At 49.8% G+C, this 24080-nt stretch overlaps 1 protein-coding gene across 3 annotated transcripts in view; it reads right to left on the reverse strand.

Annotated features, from left to right (window-relative positions):
* Positions 1 to 23654, reverse strand: part of NTF3 (neurotrophin 3) — a 76529-nt gene extending 52875 nt beyond the window's left edge. The window contains exons 1-3 of one of the 3 annotated variants that reach the window (XR_014081416.1): positions 22251 to 22769; positions 21507 to 21736; positions 18850 to 19162 (exon numbers count right to left, since the gene is read on the reverse strand). Coding sequence is in view for 2 of the 3 variants with exons in the window: in XM_081587342.1 (XP_081443468.1) it covers positions 21481 to 21504 (24 nt within the window). In the remaining variant the exon portion in view is untranslated. Of the gene's footprint in view, positions 1 to 18849; positions 19163 to 21480; positions 21737 to 22250; positions 22770 to 23280 lie in introns of those variants that run through there. The other 2 variants (XM_081587342.1, XM_081587343.1) reach the window with 2 other exon arrangements.
* Positions 23655 to 24080: the final 426 nt, after the last annotated feature.

Here is a 24080-nt window from a genome sequence, read left to right on the forward strand (position 1 = left end):
CCATGGGATAATGAAAGACTCAAGTAAAGTACGGTTCTCCCAAAGCCAGGTGACAGACTATAGCACAACCTCCCACCCAGGCTTTTGGGATAAAACCCTACCAGTCAAGGGCATGTCCAATCCATGCCCCAACCACTGCCCGATGGCTAACAAGCCCCCAGGGGAAGACGGGAAGAGACGACATCTTGGCTAGGCAAAAAGAATAGCTTTCCAGAAATCACACTGTATAAGCCTTGGACTCCAGCCCCCTGGAGAGGAGAGAAATCATCGGACGCTAGAAAAGGGCATGAAGAGATAAACTTCTGAGTTTGTAAGAGCACGTGCCCGCCAACGCATATGCAAGCATGTTTTAAGTAATGGGTTTCAGGGCTTTAACCAGACAGATTATCCTAGGGTTTTGCAAACCAGTGGTTTATTCTAGGCACCCTGCAGAGGGGCTCAAGAGTGTGTCTGCACTTGACACCAGAGACGATCACTTGTGAGGCTTTTCCTCGTCCGTGTAAAGCCAGGTTTGGCAGAGTCCTGTAAGTTCAGGAGCTGGAAGTGTTAGGTTTTCCTCCTAAGCTCTGCTCCTACACCCAAAGGAGTCCTTCCTATCCCCAGCAATGGGAGGGCAACAAAACACCGAAACAGGTACCCAATGCAGATTCACAGAAACACTTCAGGAAGGCAGCATCTCAAACGCTACAACCTCCAGAGCAGAACCTAGGAGACGGAGCAAAGGGTTAAACCAGGAACAGATGTGGAGACCCCCAAGAGGGGCTTTCAGAAAGTTCAAAGAATACTCCAAGGCAGAAATAATGCAAACTGAAAATGGCAAAGGGGAAGGGGAGCCACGTGGGGACATAACAGGGCCTTTCTCCCAAACCACGATGCCCTGGGCAGTGGGGGAAGGGAAGGAGGATGCTGCTCTGAGATGCAGCTTCTAATACTGCATAGATACCCTCCCTTCCAGGCATCAGTCAAGCCCCAAACACTCCATGCCTTTCCCACCTCTATGTCTCCATCTGTGCCATCCAGTGCGCACGCGTGCTCAGTCATGTCCGACTCTTTGCGACCCCATGGACTGTAGCCCGCCAGGCTCTTCTGTCCATAGGGTTTTCCAGGCAAGAATATTGGAGTGGGTTGCCATGTCCTACTCCAGAGGATCTTCCCAACTCAGGGATCGAACCTGCATCTCTGGCATCTCCTACATCAGCAAGCATATTCTTCACCACTGAACCACCTGGGAAACCCCATCCAGAGCTACCCGCCCTAGTTCTCTTGCCTGATCCAGGGGTCTCCTCATCACCCACCAGAAGTCCTTGAACTCCAACTGCCTTCTATGGGTAACAGTCCCATGACCTTCATCATTTCTAGCATGAGGTATGTTTATCCAAGGATGTCTCACCTCCCCAGCTACACTGTGAGTTCACGGAGGTGAGGAACCAGGCATTTTTTGTTACTTCCCACCAGCAAGGACACAACATCTCACCACACCAGGCACTCAGGAGCTGGCGGCTGGATGAGTGGGCTTCCCAGCATCAGAGTTTATGCCCAACAGATCACCCAGCAGAGTTCGTCTTTTGGATTAAATAAATGACGCATAGTGAACCTTCCGTTTCTCTCTCTCTTGTTCACCTTGCCACAACACACACACAATGCTCAGGCTGGAAAGTCAGCTTTTCTGGGGGTTTTAGGGATCCAACACAGTTGATGGTGTGTCTCCACGCCCAGACTTGGACTTGTTCCTTCTTCCATTGACAGGTTTCTTCCTCTCATGTTCTCTTCTCTCACTCGGCCATCAGGCCCTTCTAGTCTTATTTCCAAATCAGATCCCAAGTCTTCTGGTTCCTGAACATGCCTCTTGAGACCATCCAAGTCAGGCCACCATCCTCAATGGCCCACTGTCGCACTGCCTCTGAGGCCTGTCCCCCACAAAACAGGCCAAGCAACCGTCTACAAATGTTAAGCAGATGACATTATTTCCTGCTGCAAAGCCTCCGGTGACTTCCCAACATTCTTGCAGAGGAAAAGACTCTGGCTTCTCACCATATTTGGAGGGGGCGTGGTTTCTAACTGCACACCTCTGCTCCTGACACAAATAAACTCTGTACTGGCCCATGAAACCCTACAGGATCCAGCCAGCCTCTCTCACTCTCTGTCCCAGCCGCTTAAGCCTCCTGCTGTGTCTTGAACATAGAGATCTAAAATATCTTCTGCGAATTCTCCAGTGGTCCAGTGGTTAGGACTCCATGCTTCCACAGCAGAGGGCATAGGTTAATTTCCCGGTCAGGAAACAAAGATCCTACACGGCTCGCAGCCTGGAAAGTAAAATAAAATAAAATACCCTCTCCCACTGTGTATCACATTACTTGGTTTTATTATCCATCCTGACACGAATTCCCATAGGGAAATTCTTTCTTTCTGCCTTTCTTTCTTTCCTTCTTCCTTTCTTTTCATCTATCTGGTTATTCATTTCTGCATTCAAAGTTTGTTTGCACTGGACTCTAAGCTCTTTGAGAACAGAAGATTGGTCTTTCTCACTCTGTGCTCTGTCTCCTGCACCTAGAACTGTGTCCCAGAACATAGCAGGAGGTTACCAAACATTTCTGGATAGAAGACTCTTTTTTGGACACTAATGTAGGAATCACCTGCCGGCAGAGCCAAGATTTTATAGCCCTGGCCAGGAATGAAGCAGTTGCTTTTTCTAAGTTATCCAGTTTAAATTTCCCATGGAAAAAAGAAAGCTTTTAAGACAGCCACAAACATACACTCAACCAAGATAGATTCATCAGTGCTGGAGAAGTCTTGCCAATTTCTGGGACCCCCTTGTGCTGCTGTAGTTCAGTTCAGTGTAACCAACATTTCTTATAAGCTGTATTAATTGCTGGTGGATATAATTATAATGGGCTTCCCAGGTGGTGTCAGTGGTAAAGAATCTGCCTGCCAATGCAGGAGACATAAGAGATGTGTGTTCATTCTCTGGGTTAGAAGGTTTCTCTGGAGAAGGGCATGGTAACCCACTCCTGGAGAATCCCATGGACAGAGGAGCCTGGCAGGCTACAGTCCATAGCGTCACAAGGAGTCAGACACGACTGAAGTGACTTAGCAAGCACGCACACATAATTATAATAAGGCCCTACCCTACAAAGGGCGGACAGACTCATGGGGGAGACAGACCCAAGAGCAACTATAATGTAGCAAATGATGTACCAGAGGTGTGTTTCTGGCCTTCAGGAAGGTTTCCTGAGTGAGCAGTTGTAATGGTCAACCAGGCAGACAGAGTCAGGAGAGAGGTCCTGAGCTTTGAGAATAACATGAATGGAGGCAGGATACTCAAGCCTAACATGGGGGGAAGGGAGAGTGGGTAATGGGGTCAAGTGTATCACGGACTGTACCTGATGGGGGATGGAGAGTCTCCCACAAACTTTATTCAATCATACGCCTGTTGGGTAGTGTGGGTGCATTCACCCTATTTCTATGAGCCACAAAATTGCTCATTCACAAAAATCCCAGATAATGTAGGAGACAAAGACAAGATTAAGAGGCAACCCAGATTCTACATTGTTTTGGAATTTCCAACTTTCATTTTGCGTGATAATAAAGAAAAATATTCTTAAAAATCAAGGTTGCTCATAAAAAGGAGTTAAATATGTAAAGTTCACTAAAAAATGAATCTAACAATTAGATGAAAGGACAATGAGAGAAGAATTTCACCAATGAAATTGTGTTTCTTGCAGAAAGGTGTGTGGTTTCCTGCCCATGGATTCCCTAAGATAGCGTTGTATTTGGTTATTTCCCCCTTTGGGTTAATTAATAACATCATGATAAAAACAGCTAACATGTATTGAACCCTGACTATGTTCCAGATACTATAACTTATTTAGTCTTTTCAAGAAAGTAATATCCTTTTACACTTAAGGAAACTGACAATATTAGCAATATTGTCAAGAACTCATAGCTAAGAATTGGAGATGGGTTTTAAAACCAGGCTGATGCTCTATTTTATTTTTAAAATTTTATTCATTTATTTATTTTTGGCTGTCTTGGGTCTTAGTTGCAGCTTATGGGCTTCTCTCTGATTGGGATGCACTGACTCAGTTGCCCTGCAGCATGTGGGATCCCCAATCAGGGATCAAACCCGTGTGATCAAACCCACATCCCCTGCATTGGAAGGTGGGATTCTTAACCACTGGACCACCAGGGAAGTTCCAGCTGATGCTCTATTTCAACTATAATAATGCACAGCTAACACAACAGCTTTGTCTATCTACAATAAGCTCTGTGCAAAGCAGTCGAAGTTTTATCACTGTTATCTCCACCCTGGCTTAAACATTCCACTTAAGATTCTTAAGAACTTTGAAGGGATTCCTATTTTGAGATGGCAGACTGCATACCCACTGCAACCCTCCTGTCTTAAGGGCAGATTCTTTACCATCTGAGCCTATATTCTGCCATTCGGAAGGGGTGGATGGAACTGTCTGTTGGAAGCGGACAAGCATGGGGCAGTTGAGGTGTGGTCCAGGTGTTACTGTATGAAGTCCATACAATAACAGAAAGCACATTAAAAATGCATTTATAACTGTCTAGGCTTGGAAACAAGAAGGGAGATTTTCATTGATCAGGAACTGTTAAGGAATCTCTAAAAGAAAGCACACGTTCAAAAAGCCACAGAGAATCTAGAAGCTGATACCACGCACTGAATCCACACGCAATGAATGTAGAAGAATCTGCCATATAAGATAGCCCGGCAATAAGAGTAACCAACCACTCTCAAAGGAAAGCTGGCAGCATGAAAAGAAACAGCTAACTCTACTACCAGAAAAACTCAACCCCCTAGAGGCAGCTAAAAGGGCAAAGAGAAAAGAACCTTGAATATTTCATAATCTCACAGAGACAAGGCAGTACCTCCACAAAGCGAGAACAGGGATGTCTCGAGGGGGTTTTCATAATGATGAAATAATAAACAAAAAGGCAGGGTAAGTCATATATGAACTTTGAGACCAGACCCATGATGCTGCTGGAAGGGAAGTTCTGTCTCAAGAATGCAGAGGTAACAGTGTAGAGAAAGGATGACGAGAAGCAGCAGCTGGGGACAGACTCAGGGAATGGCCTTGCAGAAGGGAAGAAGAACCCACGCTGACATGAACTCAAGTTTCCTGGACCACATCTTGACTGCCACACGCTTGTCTGCTTCCAGTGGTCAGTTCCATCCGCCCCTCCCGAATGTCAGCACGCTGAGATTACAGGCTTCCCTGGTGGCTCAGGTGGTAAAGGATCTGCCTGCAAGGCAGGAGACCCGGGTTCAATCCCTGGGTCAGGAAGATCCTCTGGAGAATGGAATGGCAACCCACTCCAGTATTCTCGCCTGGAGATTCCATGGACAGAGGAGCCTGGTGGGATCACAAAGAGTCAGACACAACTGAGTGACTAACATGTTCACTTTCACTGAACTTACACCCCAGATGACATCATCAGAAAATTGTCAAGGAATAACGTTGATGCTTCCAAGACAGAGCGGTAACATTTCTTCCCATTTCTTATGGTGCCTCCTGAAGGCTCTCTCCCCAACTTTCAGTGCTACAGCATCTCTTTTAAGGAATATTTTCCCAGGCTGACTTGGAGGAAAGCTGCCTACCAAAAAGAACACTATGTTATTAACATAAGAATACACCAGTTTCAACCACAACATGTATTTGTAAAGGAATTTACAGCTTGCAAAGCACTTTCCTATGCATTATCTCATCTGAAACTTTACCCTAATATGCTAAATCCCTGGGGTTTATAATCCTAGTTTACAAAAGAGGATACCAAGGCTTTGAGAGGTTGTGACTATTAGTGACTAGAACCTGGATTCTCTTGCTTAAGTATCAATTCTCCATATAGTTCACTGTCATGAAGTTTGCATTCCTTCACCATGATCCCTGGGGCTTCCCATGTGGCTCAGTGGTAAAGAATGAGTCCGCCTGCCAATGCAGGAGACGTGGGTTTGATCCCTGGGTCGGGGAGATTCCCTGAAGAAGGAAATGACAACCCACTCCAGTATTCTTGCCTGAAGAATTCCATGGACAGAGGAGCCTGGCGAGCTGCAGTTCATGGGGCAGCAAAGTCAGACACAACTTATCGACTACAACAAGGTACCATATATACAACTGAATCACTTTGCTGTACACCTGAAACTAACAGCATTATAAATCAACTGAATTTCAATACAATTTCCTAAAAAGAACCCAGATATAAATGTTTCAGCTCATATCTTGCCTCCCCTTTGAAATACTACTGTCCCTGGATTTAAAAACAGAAAGCCATTGCCAAGGGTGATGGTTGTGTGTTGCGGGGTGGGGTGTATGTGTTGGGGGGGGACAGTGGTGGCAGTGGCAGCTACCCATTGCCAAGAATGACTTCAGTTCCACCCACAGGATACACCAGAGAGCCCTGTGGGTTTCTGCTTCCATTGTTCTTTTTTGGTGGGTCTTGTCTCTGTCTCTGATGGGCAATTCCCTAGCAGAGCCTCATGTAGAACGTGATCCCCCACCTGCCTATACCCTCTGCTGCAGATCCTAGCCACACCACCGCCATCTAGCACCCTTCCAGGAACCACCTCCCCAGGCCCAACATCTGGTCAGTGCAGATCACTCCATCAAAGGTCCCAACTACACTCAGGCTTACTCAGCAGTCTGTTGTTGTTGCTCAGTCACTAACTTGTGTCCGACTCTTTGTGACCCCATGGACTGCAGCATGCCAGGGTCTTCTATCCTCCACTATCTCCCAGAGTTTGCCCAACTTCATGTCCACTGAATCGGTGATGCCATCGAACCGTCTCCTCTGCTGCCCTCTTCTTCTGCCTTCAGTCTTTCCCAGCATCAGGGTCTTTTCCAATGAGTCAGCTCTTTGCATCAAGTGGCCAACGTATTAGAGCTTCAGCTTCAGCATCAGTCCTTCCAATGAATATTCAGGGTTTATTTCCTTTAGGACTGATTGATTTGACCTCCTTGCTGTCCAAGGGATTGTCAACAGTCTTCTCCAGCACCACAGTTCAAAAGCATCAATCCTTCTGTGCTCAGCCTTCTCTATCGCCCAACTTTCACATTCATACATGACTACTGGAAAAACCAAAGCTTTGACTATAAGGACCTTTGTTGGCAAAGTAATGTCTCTCCTTTTCAATATGCTGTCTAGGTTTGTCATAGCTTTCTAATTTCATGGCTGCAGTCACCATCCACAATGATTTTAGAACCCAGAGCTCAGTGGTTTGGACTGGAGAACCCCAAAGCCAGAGGCTTAGAGAAGCATGTACTTAGTTTGCCTGCCAGCAGACACAGGCAGTGCTTCTTGCAAACGAGAAACCGCAGGATGACTCCACTCCACATGGCCCACCTTACAATTCAGGAACATGTCTTTGGAACTGTAACCACATTTGGCATTTCAGACCTTGAATTTTAGCTTCCTTCTCTGCCTCTCCACTCCCTTGCCCTCCTGCACATCTTTCCTCATGGGAAAATGGCAAGCGAACTATTGCCTTCTGACCAGGAGGCCCATGGGTTAAAGCCGGTCCTCAGGGTGGACCTCTTGAGAGCACCATCATCCTAAGCCTGACATGTGGGTGGATCCCACAGACCCGAGAGGGGAGAGAGGTGCTAACTTTCTCGCTGAGCCACTGATGCTGGAATCGCCAGCCTTGCTCCGTAATTACACCAGGAATGGGGCCTCTGACTGGAATGCAAGTTCCCAGGAGAAGCAGGGAAGGAAATCTGACCATTCAGTGACCACAAACCATTCTGCACTCTGAAAGCACTGTGGACACCGCGTGCCCTCCAGCGTGGGGTGAGAGCTGCCTCTGAGGGGCAGTTGGGGGAATTAATCAGATGATGAGCACGAAGGTATCTGCACAGCTCTTGGGGCTAGGAATGCCGGTCTCTTCTCCTCTCTCTCCCCCTGCCCCCCAGCCTCACCCTCAACATCCCCTTCAGAAGATGGGATTAGGGGCACTTTGGAATCTGCTGGGCCCCTGTGATCTGCCCTTCTGGGTTCCACTTTCTGAGGCGGATGTCAGATGAGGAGGGAGCAGGAGAGCTCAGCTCAAATGAGCTGAACATCCCTCAATGAGACAACGGACAACTCCTAACTTAGGACAGTTCGACTTAGAATTTTTGGACTTTAAGAGGACATGAAAGTGATATGCATTCAGTAGAAACTGTACTTTTGAATTTTGATCTCATTTTCCCAGGCTGGCAGTATGCATAGATCCTCTCTCATGATGCTACCCCTTGATCATGATATACTTTCAGCCATTCTCTACCCAGCCATCTATCCAACTTTTCACCCGCAGTGCAGTATTCAATGGGGTTTTCCTCGCGGCTCAGTGGTAAAGAATCCGCCTATAAGACAGAAGACCCAGGTTCTATCCATGGGTAGGGAAGATCCTCTGGAGAAGGGCATGGCAACCCACTCCAGTATTCTTGCCTGGAAAATCCCATGGACAGAGAAGCCTACAGTCCATGGGGTCATAAAAAGTCGGACATGACTGAGCGACTGAACACACAGGCATGCACGCAAGCTGATGGAAGTGTTTTGAACCCACTTCAGGTAGACGGGGCTCAGCTGTGATGTTTGCTAGTTGAGGTGTATTATTCAGTGCATTTTCAAACTACTATATTTTCAACTTATAATGGATTCATGGGGACCTCACTGAAAGGGACAAATGTCACAGTGAAGCTTCAGAGGGGCAGGGACGGGGCAGAGGAAGTCCTACTCTGAGCTAGTGGTTCTCAACCTTGGGTGCATGTTGAAACCTTCCAGTTCAGTTCAGTTCAGTCACTCAGTCATGTCCAACTCTTTGCAACCCCATAGACTACAGCACACCAGGCTTTCCTACCCATCACCAACTCCCGGAGCTTGCTCAAACTCATGTCCATCGAGTTAGTGATGCCATCCAACCATCTCACCCTGTGTCGTCCCCTTCTCCTGCTGCCTTCAATCCTTCCCAGCATCAGAGTCTTTTCCAATGAGTCGGTTCTCTTGATGAGCTTTTAAAAATACAGATGCCTCTGTCCTGTTCCTAGACATTCAACTTGAGTTGGCCAAAGTTATAAGATAGCAAAGTATGAGGTAAGAATAGGACAGTAAGCACAAGGGAGAGTCTTTGTTGAGTAAAGCCTTTCAAGGTAACATAGGAGAGTCTCTTTGGTCCCCTCGCCTTCACCAAGGGGCATGCCTGCATTATTGCAAGCCAAGTCACTGGATGGCATGCTAGTGTCTGTCTAGGTCACTGTCATAAATACTTTCCTTCTCTGTGCTAACCAACATGATTGCAAGTGATTCTCTGTATGGATCCACTGTGAGCAAAACAGGCTTTGTGGAACTGGGTATTTAGGAGATTGAAATAGACACACACACACTAATCCATAGGAAACATCAATAGATGGATCTGATGTCCAGAATCTAGACTGGGGGGATCTCTAGACACCCCAGAAACTGCATCATATGTCCACCCATTCCTCCAAGCCTATGAAAAGGTCTTCAGGGCCAGCAACCCCCTCCAGAGAAAGTCACTATTACAGTTTCAGATTTTCTTGGGTACCACTCAAAAAGCCACTTTCTTTCCTGATCTCGAATGAAATCAGTCAGGACAGAAATGTAAGAAAACCAAAAAAGGTCGGGAGAACCTCCCATGGCCCACTGACCTCTCAGCATTGTTATCGTACTGGTCCCCATTTTCCCAGAGTCAGAGCCACGCTGATCCATGACCTGTCCCCTCTCCCCTCAGCCCTTCATCTCCCCAGGAGCCAGCAGTGGTCAGAGTGACCAGTAGTCAAGTCTGGCTTGATGCTCCCTCTGCCTTTCATTCATTTATTCACTCATTCATTCATTCTTCCATCAATCCAACCAACAGTCTTCTTCCACTGAACAACTCTTTATGAAGAGCCATCTCCCATATTGCACCAGAGTGATCTTTTTTAAAAACAAAAGGCTAACTCTACCCTCCCTTGGGCCACCTCCACCTGCTCCATCGCCCTGGGGGTCGGGAGGAAGCTCAGTGCTGCCACTCCCTCCTACCCCCTCCCTCCCTTGACACATCGCCCCTTGCTGCTCCGGTGTGCCCTAGGTCCTGGACTGCTCTCAGCTCTTTTAGTCGCTGGTTTCCCTCACCTGTGGCTCAGATGGTAAAGAATCTGCCTGCAGTGCAGGAGACCCAGGCTCGATCCCTGGGACGTCCCCTGGAGAAGGGAATGGCAATCCATTCCAGTATACTTGCCTGGAGAATCCCATGGACTGAGGAGGCTGGCGGGCTACAGTCCACAGGATTGCAAAGAGTTGTACACGACTGAGTACTTTTTCAGTTTTTTCTCCCCCCTGGGGCCTCTTTCCACCTGCTTCCTCACCTGGAACTCTCCCCTCCCCCATCTCCTCCTACCTTCACCCACGATTACAAATCACATCACAGACCATCAGAAAACCTCCCACATTCATGGCTGGGAACCGAGCAAGCCTCTCCCTCCCTACTGGCTGCTCTTGGAAGAATCTCCCTTTCAACTTCTATCTCAGCCTCTGCTCACTCTCCCTCTTCAAGTAAGAGTCACGGACATCGCTGTACCACGGAAAACACATGATAAACAACAGGAATTCTTCTCCAACTGCTAAAGCTCCCCTTTTTTTCCCCTCACAGTCAAAACTCAGACCCAAGCTAAGGCTCCATCCTTGACTGTGCCTCTGTCGAGAGGTCTCCCAAGAACTCAGAAGACTTTCTGCAGACAGACGGTAACGTAATACAGCAGTCCCAAAAGCAGATAAAAACACTGCTGGGGGCTGGGAAGAGAGAGTCCCGATTGATTCACAGAGAGCCAAAATGTTAGCGGGAAACGCCAGAGGATTAGAGTGACAAGCTGAGGTCTCCCTACCAGGAACTCAACCCCAATCCAACTTGATTTCCTAGACTTGCTAATAGACCACAATCTAAAATATCTTTCTCTCTGTTCTCTCTCTCTCTCTCACACACACAGACGCACCAGAAGACAAGAATGTGGAATAATACACTGACGGTTTCCCGGATGATCACTGGCATGCTAAGAAAGAAAGAGAAAAAGAAACAGTGGGAGAGTGAGTTATGAAAAGCAACTTTCCCCCCATTTTAATCTAAAGCCGTCAAAAGTCTTAGATACTTTATATTGCGCCAGTGTTATTTTCACTGGACTGTCCCCAGCTAGAAATATCACTTGATATTTTATTGAGCAGAAAAATAGTTAATATTGTTAGAAATTTTAAAAATTACTACCAAGTCTGAATATTCTCTATTTGCTAAAATGTGATATGACTATATCAATTGTTAGCTGCCTAATTCAAAGAAAGTTATGATTATTTTTTTCTCTATAAATCTATACAGGAGAAGGAAATGGCAACCCACTCCAGTGCTCTTGCCTGGGGAATCCCATGGACGGAGGAACCTGGCGGGCTGCAGTTCATGGGGTCGAAGAGAGTCAGACACGACTGAGTGACTAACACACACACACACACACATAACTCTATACAAATGGGTGACCTTTTTAAATCTGAAAAACTGTAATTTGGATTTGGTTAAAAACTAATGGATTTCTGAATCCTTTTATGCGATAGAATAGGTAAATAAATAAAATTGAAAACAGAAAGAAAAATGAAGGAAAAAAAGAAGTCTTAGATACTTTAAAAACAAGTCCATAAAGGCAACGGTAGAATGAATTCTAACATGAAACAATCTTAGATCTGAGCTATGACCTACACGAGAAAACTAACGTAGTTTCTTTTGGAAAAACACCTCAACTCAAGCTCTATGCAGATGCATTTTTGGAAGGATGGTCCAGAAGAGAAGCAGCAGGCAGAAACCTCCTGAAAGCCGATCACCTCCTCGTACTGTATAGCACCCGCTGTGATTCTGGGGAAGTTCTCACCCTCCCGCCACGTGTGGGGCTGTCAGGACAGGACCACACCTTCAGAGGTCCTCCCTGCAGCGGTTGTAAGAGGCACTCCGGCTCTACTGGTCCTTGACAAGGTGGAGAGGAGGAGCCATCTCCCACTGCATGCAAACGTGGGATGCGATGCCAGGTGTCATCAAAACTGACAACCCTGAGTCACAGGGAGCTGCCAGATCCCCGATCCCAGCTCAGAGCCTGTTGGCAGCAATCTCAGGAGTCACTCACCAAACCCTGGGCTTGCTAAAAGCAGACCTGCTCAAGCTGTCTACATTTGTTTTTCCCCTATCACCCGGCCTACAAGGACTCCTCATTCCCCCAAACTCCCAAAGCCTCCGAGGTCCCGGCTACTCACGTGCCAAGTACCAAACATAGCTTGCCTCACCCTGTGGCCTGTTTCTTCACAGGTCTGTCCTGATTCCCAACTAGACTGCAAGGCTCCTGAAGGCAGGACCTAGCCTTCCTCCTCTTGGGAATCTACAGGGCACCCAGGTACCCAACAGGGTCATTAAGAAGAGGCATGAGGCCCCCTTCAAATAATATTTTTGTTAAGCTGATAAGAAAAATATCCAACAGATGTGTTATGTTTTTTAAAAACTCCCTTCTAAATTCCAAAAGAAGTCACTTAATAAGGACCTGATGTCTGTTCTCTTTCTGCTGGTATCCGGACCCATTAAAAACAGGATGTGAAAAAAAAAAAAAAAAAAGTGCCGAGGAGCTCCCTGAGCAGGAGGGACTCCTAGAGGACAGGAGTGGACAGTAGGTGGCAGTCTGTCCCCATGTCAACAGTGGTCACAGACAGGACATAGCGCAGCCTTGAGAAGAGGCTCTGAAGAGCTTCAGGCGGACACACCTCCCTGCCTGAGCTAAGAGCAGGGCAACTGCTGGAAAGCACACTCGTGAGCACACATACCTATTCATCCACCCAGACCCGACGCCTGTACAGCATGCACCTTCCCCAAGCTCTCCCGGGGAAGAACCAAGAGCTCCCATCACAACCGGCTCTGAGCATCCCTCACCTGAGGCTTGGTCTGGCCTGCGGAACTCAGGGAGGAGAAGACCACTGTCCTGCAGCAGAAGAGAAGACCCTCATGGATCCTCCAGCCTGCTGCTGCTCAAGAGCATTCCCTATCATTATTCGCAGGAGCCCTGCACTAGAACGTCCATGCTCAGCCTGCCCCTCCCTGGAGCCCAGTGATACGAGCCAAAATATATTTGGTATATGGCACGTGGTCCATTGGCCTCAGCAGCTCCCAGACCCTGGAGCTCAGAGCTGCAGTGTTCATCTCTGCAGCTTCTCCAGCGTTGAGCACATGGCCTGAGACTTGTCAGCCAACAACAGGCTGTTCAATGAATAACCTTTTTTTAAAAGTTAAAAAATAAAATAGAATAAAAGTTTACTTTTAATTGGAGGATAATTGTTTTACAATACTGCGTTGGTTTCTGCCATGAATAATCTTTGAACATATGTTTTCATTAAGTCTAGAGACGTTGTTGTTGTTTAGTCGCAAATTCTGACTCTTTGTGATCCCAGGGACTGTAGCCCACCAGGCTCCTCTGTCCATGGAATTCTCCAGGAAAGAATACTGGAGTAGGTTGCCATTTCCTTCTCCAGGGGATCTTCTCAATCCAGGGACTGAACCTGAGTCTCCTGCATTGGCAGGTGGGTTCTTTATGGCTGAGCCACCTGGGAAGCTCCTTAACTCATGTGCAGTGATACACAATTCTTCTGTCATGAAAACCCATATTTGCAGAAGGACTTGGCAGACTAAGACAGGGGAGGGGAGGAGGGAGTCTCTAAAGAGAGCAAGAATAGCCCTTCCTGGTGGGCAGGGAGTGAGCTTCCCAACCTCAGCCTCGGGACAGGCCAAAAATGGGACACAGAAGACATGACTCTGGACCCGTGGAAAGGCACGTCACCTCTCTGAGCCTGGCCTCTCACCGCTGGACTCCCTGATGACCCGTCATGCATTTACTCACCCAACATGTGTCAAGGTGTTGCGGACACAGAGATGAAAAGATCAGATCCCTTTCTTTGCAGTGCTCATCTTCTACTGAGAAGACAGGGAGGTAGGAAAGATGCCAGGAGAAAGGAATGGTGAATCGAAGGTGTGAAAAGTGTTAGTGTTAGTCGCTCAGTCATGTCTGACTCTTTGTGACCCCATGGACTGTAGCCCACCGTGCTCCATAGTATTCTCCAGACAAGAATAGTGGAGGAGGCTGCCATTCCCTTCTCCAGGGGATGTTCCCAACCCAGGGATTGAACCCAGGTCTCCTGCATTGCAGGCAGATTCTTTACACAGTCTGAGCCACCAGGGAAGCCCCAGAGTGAAAGTGTTAGTTGTCGGAATAGTGAAAGATTGAAGGATGCTTTCAATGTCCCTGGTGGTGAAGGGAGAGCCTTCTAAGTCCAACATACACACAGAATCACCCTCCACGGCCATCGCAAATTCAAGAACAGGAGTATATTTCTGCCACCTGTATCCTCTTGTGATCTGAGGATGTTTCCTTCTACATTTAAGCCATACTACCCATTAATCCATCCATCCAGGCCTTTCTACTAAACCTGTTCCCATAATTAGTGATGTGCCAGGAAAGGTTTAAGGGATCATCTAAGCCTCCAGGAGCCCTTTAGTCTCCACGGGGCGCAGGAAGAAAGTGACTCCTCAAATTGTCAGAGGCGGAGTCTGGGGTCCCTGCTCATGGTTCAGGATCTTTCCGATTTCGCTCACCGAAATCAGCTGCCCAAGGAGATATTTTATCCCACATAAACCTCTCCTGACGCTTCCAAATCTCAATCCAAGACCTGCCACAAATCTGGCAAGCTTGCTTCTTCAGCACTTTATAAACATGCACTCCTCCATATGTTCAAGAACTTATCTGGCATCACATAACTTCATTTCCTCCTCCACCCCCTCCGCATCACTGCACATAAGTCCTCCAAGAGCACCAGGGATACCCGGAAATCCCCAGGCAGGGGCCATGGGGAGGCTTGGGGAAGAGCAGAGTCATGGAACGTGTGAACTGTCATGATGGGCAGGGGCCTTTTGACCTTCCAGTGAGTCCAACTCCTTCTTCTTCTGCAAGAGGAAACAGAGGCCTGTGGAGGGAGCATGGTTTGCTCAAGGTCACGTGGCTAGTTTGAGTCCTTCTCAAGGAGAGGTGCCCTGGAGGAGGAAATGGCACTCTACTTGAGTATTCTAGCCTGGGAAATCCCACAGACAGAGGAGCCTGGTGGGCTACAGTCCATGCAGTCGCAGAGAGTCAGATGTGAGAGTCAGATGTGATGGAGCTGCACACAATAAGAGGTGAGATGAGCTGTTTAAGGAGTAACAAGGTGGGTGTCAGGAGGGCTGGGGTCCTTCCCATCCTGGGACACACGTGTTGGGAAACAAGTGGTTCCCAGAGCTGTATTTTCCCTCCTGGACCCAGTGAAAGCAGGGAATGGACAAGCCCCATCAGGGGGAGGTCTACTAGACACAGAATGGAAATAATCCCAGTCTCGGAACTTGAACTTTATTCCCTAAGGGACGATCTGGAGCCAGAGGGGGAGGATATTTTTAAATGCCAGGGGTTCAGACCTAAAAACAGAGAGAACACAGAGGTGGGGGAGGGGGCGCAAGACCCAGCTCTGTATCATAATACTGATAATAATAGGGCTATTACAAAGAAGAAAGCATTCCCCTACACATGGAACGTCATCTTAAACAAAGCGAACACGAATCTTTTGAGCACTCACAATTGCACAGGCATTAGGTGAATGTTGTATATTTACAAGCACATTGCAAATACCTTTCAGCAACAGAACAAAGTCATTCTCATTCATCACTTTGAAAACGTGTGTATGGTAATGGTGATGGGAAAGTCAGTGGAGGGAGAAAAGACAAGAGCCTAAAGTCACACCCTCCAGGGATGGCAATATGCACCCTGAGAACCTCTTTGGCTCCCCTACTTTTGTGACTGCCCAGAGAAGGGCATGCAACAAGCAAGTACCAGGGATGGGGGACCCTACAACTACTCTGCTTTGCATCAAGCAGAGCCTGGGGACCCCAGTCTTTGGCAGCAACTCCTGCCTTCAACCTCTCAGCAAGAAATCTATGTTTGGTCCCAGTATACAAGGAGGGAGTTCCCCAGCCTTTCAAGGACTGCGGGGTCTCCAAATTCTGAAAAGCCCTCACGTTGTTCTTTATCCTCTTTCACTCTGACTCTGTGTAACCCTCATCACAGGTCTCGAGGACGCTGGGACTCACCACCTCTCATGGGCGAGCGGATCAAAACCAGATGTCGGACTCCAATCTTATAGAGTTTATAAGAAGGCAATTGTGGCTTAAATCAATACCCCCATTCTGGAAGGGCAGATTCCCTTGTCAGTAGGACAGGAAGTGCAGGGGGAGGGCGAAAGGAGCTCAGACAGACTTGACACGTGCTTTCCAGCAGGTGGCCAGAAAGCCTGAACATTTGTCTTGCAGGTGAAAATGAACCTTCCCGTGGAGCAGGCTAACCCGTGTGGTGACAGGCTTTGCAGGGGGTATCAAGCAACCCCTACCTGGATGACATCATGGAATGCAGAAACAGAATCTGACTGGCAGGTGATGGACTTGGAATGGCCACGGGCTTCAGGCTACAAAGTCAGCACATCGAGATCTTAAGCGGACCCCTTAACCTCACATAACCTCAGTCTCCCCAGCTGCAAAAGAGATTATTTTGGGCTCTGAGATAACACCACGTGATATTTGCAGTAAAGCCTGGTGTCCAGCAAGTACTCAAACATTAACTATCACCCTCATCAATCATTTTCAAAGTGGGTACTTCTCTTAGTCAGAAACACTAATTCTAACAGGTATTCACATGGATGCTGGATGAGTAGCATCAGGTCTACCAGAAGGCCAAACCCTACCTCTTTCAGCTCTGTACACACTGTGTAGGCAGAGGCAACTTCGAGAACATTCTTGGCCAAAATAAAACGGTATGGCAAATTATCCACATGCTTTTCTGCCTTTGACTCAGCCATTCCCCAAAGATTAAAAAAAAACAAACAGGAGCTCATTGAGGATATGCCAAGATGCACTCCAACCAAAGCACATTAGTGCCGATGAAGGAAGAGATCGAAGCTACTGTAAAATCCTCTGATGGTGCAGGTGGGATGAACTTTGAGATCCTCTAGTTCAAGTTCTCCATTGACAGATGGCTATGTCCAGGCCTGGGTCACAAAGCAACAGCTGACTAATGACTGGCAGCAAGCTGGTCCCCTACCTCCAAGTCAGCAGGCTTTCTGCTGCCCTGGGCTGCTTAAGATGACCTTGGCCTGGGAGTCTATTGAGATCAGTATGGTCTTGGGTGAGCAAGAACCTCAATCCTTTAAAAAATCCCCGACCAAACAAACCCACAGGAGGTCTGGAACTCAACAAACATCTTTTCTGGAGATGCTTCTGAAAAGCGAGCCATCACAACAGACCACACCAAATTTCACTTCAAAATCCTTCTTCAGGGAAACCATATAGACAGCCAGAGGTCAGTCCTGAGAGGATGCCCAGAGACAGACAGCCTCGGGGGGTTTCCAGTTAAGACTGCTTGAGAAGGACCATGACACAGATGTGGACACAAAACAGCTCATGAATTCTCACCAACCAGGGGTGGGTGCACACTTAGGCCCTTGGTGTTTTTAGGTAGAAGGAAAGGCTGATGTATGGAAAACTATCAACAACAACAAGAAAAGACTTTAAAGATCTTGGTCCATCTGTATGTGCTTTCATAGGTTCTAAAGTAAGTCTTCTGGAAGACTTCCTTTGTCCAGCCTCGATCTTAATAGAAATCTGTTCAGGCAAGAATGAGGCTCCATCTGCACCAGCCTCATACTTGCTAACAGCTCACACATCCTCCATCCCCAGATACAAATGATCTGGAAAAAAAAAAAGCTGCTTCCAGCTTCTTCCACAAGCTGGGTCTTCTGTAAGACACAATACGATACACATTCAATCTGAGCCAAGCACCCACACACCTGCCACCCACATCACAAGCTCTAGGAATGCCTCCTGCCCACGCAGGGCCCCTCCTATGCCCCCATGCCCCCACCCCACACATAGCCCCATCCTCCTTTCTTTCTGCTCATGCCTATCTACGCACAAAGGACACCCACAGCCCTTATCATCAGCCCCTCTCGGGTCTTAAGCTGGTCTCCAGCTGATCTGGTCCTTCTCCAACAGACCCAATTTTAAAGAATGCTAAATCAAAAACCCTAGCAACGATCACTAGCTCAATGTCCCCACCGCCAGAAACTCCCTGCCTCATTAAAGAGTAAAACAGCAGCTGGAGGAGGTTGGGAAGCAGGGTGGTGGGTTCATTCCAGCCAACACGTGGATTTACATTCCTCACAGTTAGGGAGGGAGCGCTGCTCAGGGAAGGGTCTGGAGAAGCCTGGAGCAGAAACTGTCCGCTCCATTAGCCCTCCTGGATGGAGGGGCCAAAGGGGAGGCCTGCACATCTGATCCATCGGGGAGGAGAGCTGCGGAGATGGGAAATGTTATGTAATTAAACTCTGCTGGCCTGTCCCGCCTGGGGAATGTGAGCGCCATCAGCAGTGACCTCTTCCAATCAACTTAATTGGCCCAATCTCGCCAAGAAAAGCAACGGAATTGGTTTAGTGCCTCATGGAAATAGCTTAGCTCCTGACTATTTATGGCCACTGAACTCAAGGATGGGAGCCTGACTCTGTGCCAGCAGTTGACAGCGTGTGCTGACTTCTGGGAGGACTCGGAGGCTTGAGTGGGTTTTCTGGCCCCTCTTTCTCTGGTCTCCATTTTTGTCTCTGGGGAAAGTGGGCCACGTCAACTTGCTGCACTGAGTGTCTGCCATATCGCAGATCCACCGCCCGTGCCCCCTAGGATCCACAGCCCAGAGAAAAACAGCCCTTCGTGGCAACCCAGGATGCCTGGACTTTGCTCCTCTTTAATTCTAACATGCCAAAAAACAACGATTACTTTCTCTGTTCTCAAAATCACATTTCTTTTGGCGTCGTGGTCCGCAGCAAAGGAAAACATCTGTCTCAGATCATTACTAACATTGATTTGTGGACCACCTTTCTTCTGAATCCTCCAAAGACCTTTCAGGAATACAGCTCTCCATCAATAATCTTCTAGGCTTGGCTATCTCCATTTTATGGATGAGTAAACTGAGGCGGCCACAGAAACTTCTGTTTGCACAGTGGATGAGCACCAGACACTCAGTGAACATAACATGTACTGTAAAGAGAAAGAGGTTCAGGACCCGTCTTTGCAATGGTTCACATCCATGCTAGTACCCGTATTCAAATTGGTGTCATCTCTGAGTAAGGCTCTGTACCGCTAAACACACCAAGGTTTGACCCGGGGGTGGGAGCAGAGTGAACTTTCCTCTCATTGAGTCATGGCAGACGATATCATTTTACACAAAGAGAAATAAGAAAGGATCAGAGAGACTGGAGAACTTTCCTGAAGTAACCCTACTCCAAAGTGGCAGAACTGGACTGAAACCGAGGCGTTCCCAATGGGAAGCCTTCCATCTCCACCACACCATCCTCTCACCGCTGCGAGAGCCTCTGCCCAGGGCTCAGACCCTGTATCAACCCTCTTCCATAGATGAATTTCCCCTACAGATAAGGTAGAACCTCAAAATGGCACACCTGTCATTTCAGGAATTCAAAAATGTCTTGTGTCAAATAAAAGAGGTTGACTTACGCCCTTTCAGCAACAGACTTTAAAAAGGAGGTTCTAGGTGAGCAGGTGTGCGGCCAGAGCACACGCCTCCCCCTGCTCCAGCCGAGTTACCTCCCCAGCTCCTGCTGGTATGAACCCAACCAACATCACACTCCCCTCCCTCCCCAAACGCTTCCAAAAGCCTGCAACCCTTCTTTTAACTGTACCATTCAAACTTTGATCCACACGATACACATCTGAGCGTCCAAGACGATTTGCATCTTTCCTAGGACCCAAAGAATTCCTGCAAAAACATACATCCCACCACCGCCACTGGAGCCAGAACATACACCCCTCTGGTCCTCCAGGCTAGCCTCCTCCCAGGTTCTTCCCTCCAGCCCTGCAGTATGTGTGCACAAATACATGTACACACATGCCAGCTTTCCACTCAGCTCAGAAGTCATCCCAGGAGACTAACACTCCCAAGCTTCATCTTCCTTGCATCTTCCTCCTGATCACTGCCTCACCCTCATGCAGCTCCATGCAGGAAGCCTCATCCCTGCCTTGCTCTCAGAAACTCCACCCTCAGGTGTATCAGGACCTCCGTTCTGACCCGGCTTGCTGCCCCCTCCCATTCCCAGCCCACACTCCCTGCAAGGAATGGTAACAGCCCTCAGCTCCCTCCTCAACACATAAAACTATCCATCATCCCTATCTTTCTACAAAACCAGATATATTTCAAGTCTGCTTCCCTTTGGCCTCCAAGATCCATAAACATTTCTTGAAACTGAATTACAGTTCTTGAAGAAACCTCTAGCACCGAGCTCTCCTGGTTCCTCCTGGCAAAACTGCAGGAGTTGGCTGAGCCCTGGGAAGAGTTTTTCTAGGGCACCATGCCATGCCCCAGAGCCCAGCAATGGGCTGAGTCTCCAGCGGGCATTTCATACATTTTAATTGATGATCAATAATAATTGGTGATGGTGAATTCCTTTATTAAATTGAAAAACCCATTATAATCATCATACAACATGCATCCCCACCACTAGACATGCAAAGCACATTTCTCTGCTCACTCCAATCTTACACACACATCCTCACCCTTTGCCAACGCACAGAAGACTTTTCCCCTTAAATGTGCATCCCTCATCCTAAGCCTTCTCCAGTCCCCTCCTCTCTGGGGTGGGGGATGCAGAGGAGGAGAAGGCAAAAACCACTGCAGCATCCTTCTCAATAGATGCCCCATCTCTCTAGAATAAGTGTCTGAGCCCACATTTTCCTGTTCCCCACAGACCCCAGTGCCATTCCAGCCAAATTCCCCAGATCTCATTCACAAAGTTCACACTCTGATCTTCGCAGATAATACCCCGCTCACCATCCCTTTGGTAATCGGAAAGCGCCTAGCTCAACCTTCCACACACGTCCCACCCCCCTACGGCCGCCCTCCCACGCCACACCCACTCCATGTGTCTGCGCGTGCAAGCACGCACAAGCCATCTGCTGTAACACACCGTACCTCTCCTTCTGCTCTGACACCTTTAGCGGGCACAGATTTCTCATTAGTACACCTATGGGCCCACATGCTCTCACCTGCTGCTTGGCAGCCGTGTGCCCGCGAAAGAGACCCTCAGAAACAGGTATCCCCACCTGCACACTGAGCAGAGGGAGCGCCAGCACTCTGATTTTCCAAACAACCTCCTTCCCCGACCACACAGCTCCCAGAGGACCCCGATGACCCTCCATAGGACCCAGATCCTGTTAGCCCAGAGCCAAACCCTCCACTTCCAGCTACAAAACAGTCCACAGCTGCACATACCCGCGCGCGCTCCTACTGCAGCCCCGCAGACTTCCTTCTGTCCCCCAACACTATTCAGAACCCCCTTTCTTACCATCTCCCCCTCTTCTAACGCCATACCGAGGCCTAAGCGTTAAAGGCCAACGCAGAGGCGGTTGGATTTTCTCCCCTGTATCCTACGCCTCCACCTTCTTTGTGTGTGTGTCGGGCGGGCGTTAAGTGGGGGCAGGCTGAGGACGTCGGTGGATTTCTGAGCGCTGGGAAAACAGAACCGACGGCAAAGTTCCCTCGCGTTACAACTTTCTCCATCCTGACGTTTGGAACGGTGGGTTGAGATACGGCTCTAGGTTCTGTAGGGTGGGAGGGGATATTTCTTCAGTAAAAAGCAGGTCTCCCAGCACAGTCGGTAAGCGGCTGAGTCCTGGGGTGACACCCACCCCCTTTTAGCCCGCCCCCACCCCACCCCACCCCCAAGCTCCCGCCCCCTGCTCGTCGCGCACATAAACAAGTCCAAGGCGCGCAGTCGCCAGCTCTCCATCTCGGAGCCCTGCGCTCTGGCTGCCTCCCGGCAGCTGCCTGCACTCAGACCTCTGAACCTGCCGCCAGAGGTCGAGACCAGGCGGCCTAGTTCGGAGTTTCCTCCACCTGGAAGCTCAGAGCCAGGGATCCAACGAGAGGGATCCTAACTAGTCAGCAGCCCCCACCCGATTCGGCGCGCCGGTCTCCGTGCCTTTGAGGAACGCAGCCTCCCAACTCCCCCAAAGAAGCAGGGTCTCCTCCGCGCACCCACTCGCGCCCGAAAGCCACCAGGACTGTCCCCTCCCCCACCCAGCCTCTCCTTTCCCGAACCTTCAACTCCCAAACTTCCCAAATTTCCTTCGGAGTGTGACTTGGAGCTCTGGGGCCACGGAGCACTTTGGTCCTTGGCGGGGTGGAGGTGGGGGGGCTCTGAAGTCCGACCTAGGTGCGTCGCGCCCCGGGCCTCCCAGCCTCCCCACACCTCCGATTCCTAGAGCTGGCCCGGAGGAACCGGAGGGACTCCCCAGGGATCGCCGGGCCCCCAGCGCCCGCCGCTCCCCGGCGGGGACCCAGAGGCGCGGGCCGCGCACGCAGCTCCGACATCGGCGGCGCAGAGACCCAGAGTGGGGTGGGCACCGGCCTGCACGAGCCCCGGGGTGCAGGCTTGTTTCCCAGGAAGCTCTGAGCGGAGGTAGGGGGACTCCGGCAGGTAGCCGCGCCGCGAGGAGTCTCAATTCCCCAAACTGGGAAGCGTCTCTCCAGGTCCGGAGCTCCACATCCCCTCCCCCAGCCCCGCCGGGCCCCAGAGGGGGAGGAGAGTCGAGAGCCCTGCGCCGCGGCGAACCCGGCGCCGGGGGCGCGTGCGGGGAGCGGCGGCGGCTCCCTAGCCCCTGCGGATCCGCGTGCCACCCCCTTTGTTACGGGGTGCGCGGGGAGCTCCTCTGCGCGAACAGACGGGTGTGATGTTGAGGGGCTGGCGGTTCTGCCGAAGCCCTTCCTTGCCCTTCGGTCGTCTCCCTTTCCCCTCGCCTCCGCCCCCCCATTTCCAATCCTGGTCCCTTAAACCTGATCACTTTCCCAGATATTGGGCGGTTTCTCCGGCGGCGGCCGAGGGACGGGAGAGAGGAGGTGGGGAAGAGTGAGTGAGTGTGTGTGTGTGTGTGCGCGCGCAGGGGTAGCTGTGATCTCGCCACGGCCTGGGCAGATCCCGGCGTAAACTTCGGGAAGACAAGAGCCAGGGAAAGTGCGGGAGCGCAGCGCGATGGGGTGGGGGCGGGGTGCGGAGCCGGGGCCCCGCGCGGGTCCCCCAGTCCACCCCCCTACCGGGCCTCCGGGCCCCCGAACCTGCCCACCCAGCGCGCCTGCCTCCCCTTACCGTGGCAGAAGTAACCATGGCATCCGTGTGACTGTTTCCAGGGACGTCGACATGAAGAGAAAGGTGGACGCGAGCTCGGTCATCCAAAGTCTCCCCCACTCCGCCGCCGCCACCCCCCAGCAGGGGACAAAAAGAGCAGGAGAAAGAAAGGCGAGGGAAGAAAGTAGTTGCGCCGGGCTCTCTCGGGGGCCGCGAGCGGAGCTGCTCGGTAGGGAGAGGAGCCTTCAACTCTGAGTCCCGCGAACATAATCTGCGCGGTTATAACCAGCCAACCCGGCCAGATGGCTCCGCGCTCAGCGCCTTAACCCCTTCGGCGCCGCGCCGCCCGCCCCCGCGCGCCGCCCGCTGCGCACGCCTGCGCCCCAGCGCCCCTCCGGCTGGGGTCGGGGGCCAGTGAGGGGACCGGGTCATTTCCCATAGCCGCTCTTAAAGAAAAATACCCCCGACTTCCAAGGGATATATGCTTCGGTTTGCCCCCTCGATCTCCCTTTTAGAGATCCAGGGAAAAAAAAAAACACGAGATATTCAACTTTTCACTGCACTTTACACGTTCATGCCTTCAGCCTGTCTTATTTGTTCCTTTTCTTGAAAAAAATATTTTTTATCTCCTTTTTGCTTTTTATTTAAGGTTTTTCTTTACAAAGCGGAAGGATCTTTCTTGCCCCTTTCCCCAAGGCGGCTGGGGGTCTAATGTGCAAACCCCTCAGAACCTTCCCGCTTTCCAACCGCTACCAAACCCACCGGTGGGTCCTACCCCCTCCCCGCCGCCCGAGCGTGCCGGGTACCGCTCCCCAGGGTGC

This window comes from Giraffa tippelskirchi, chromosome 4, assembly GCF_054371585.1.
Source record: "Giraffa tippelskirchi isolate mGirTip1 chromosome 4, T2T-mGirTip1v1.2.pri, whole genome shotgun sequence".
Taxonomy (NCBI): domain Eukaryota; kingdom Metazoa; phylum Chordata; class Mammalia; order Artiodactyla; family Giraffidae; genus Giraffa; species Giraffa tippelskirchi.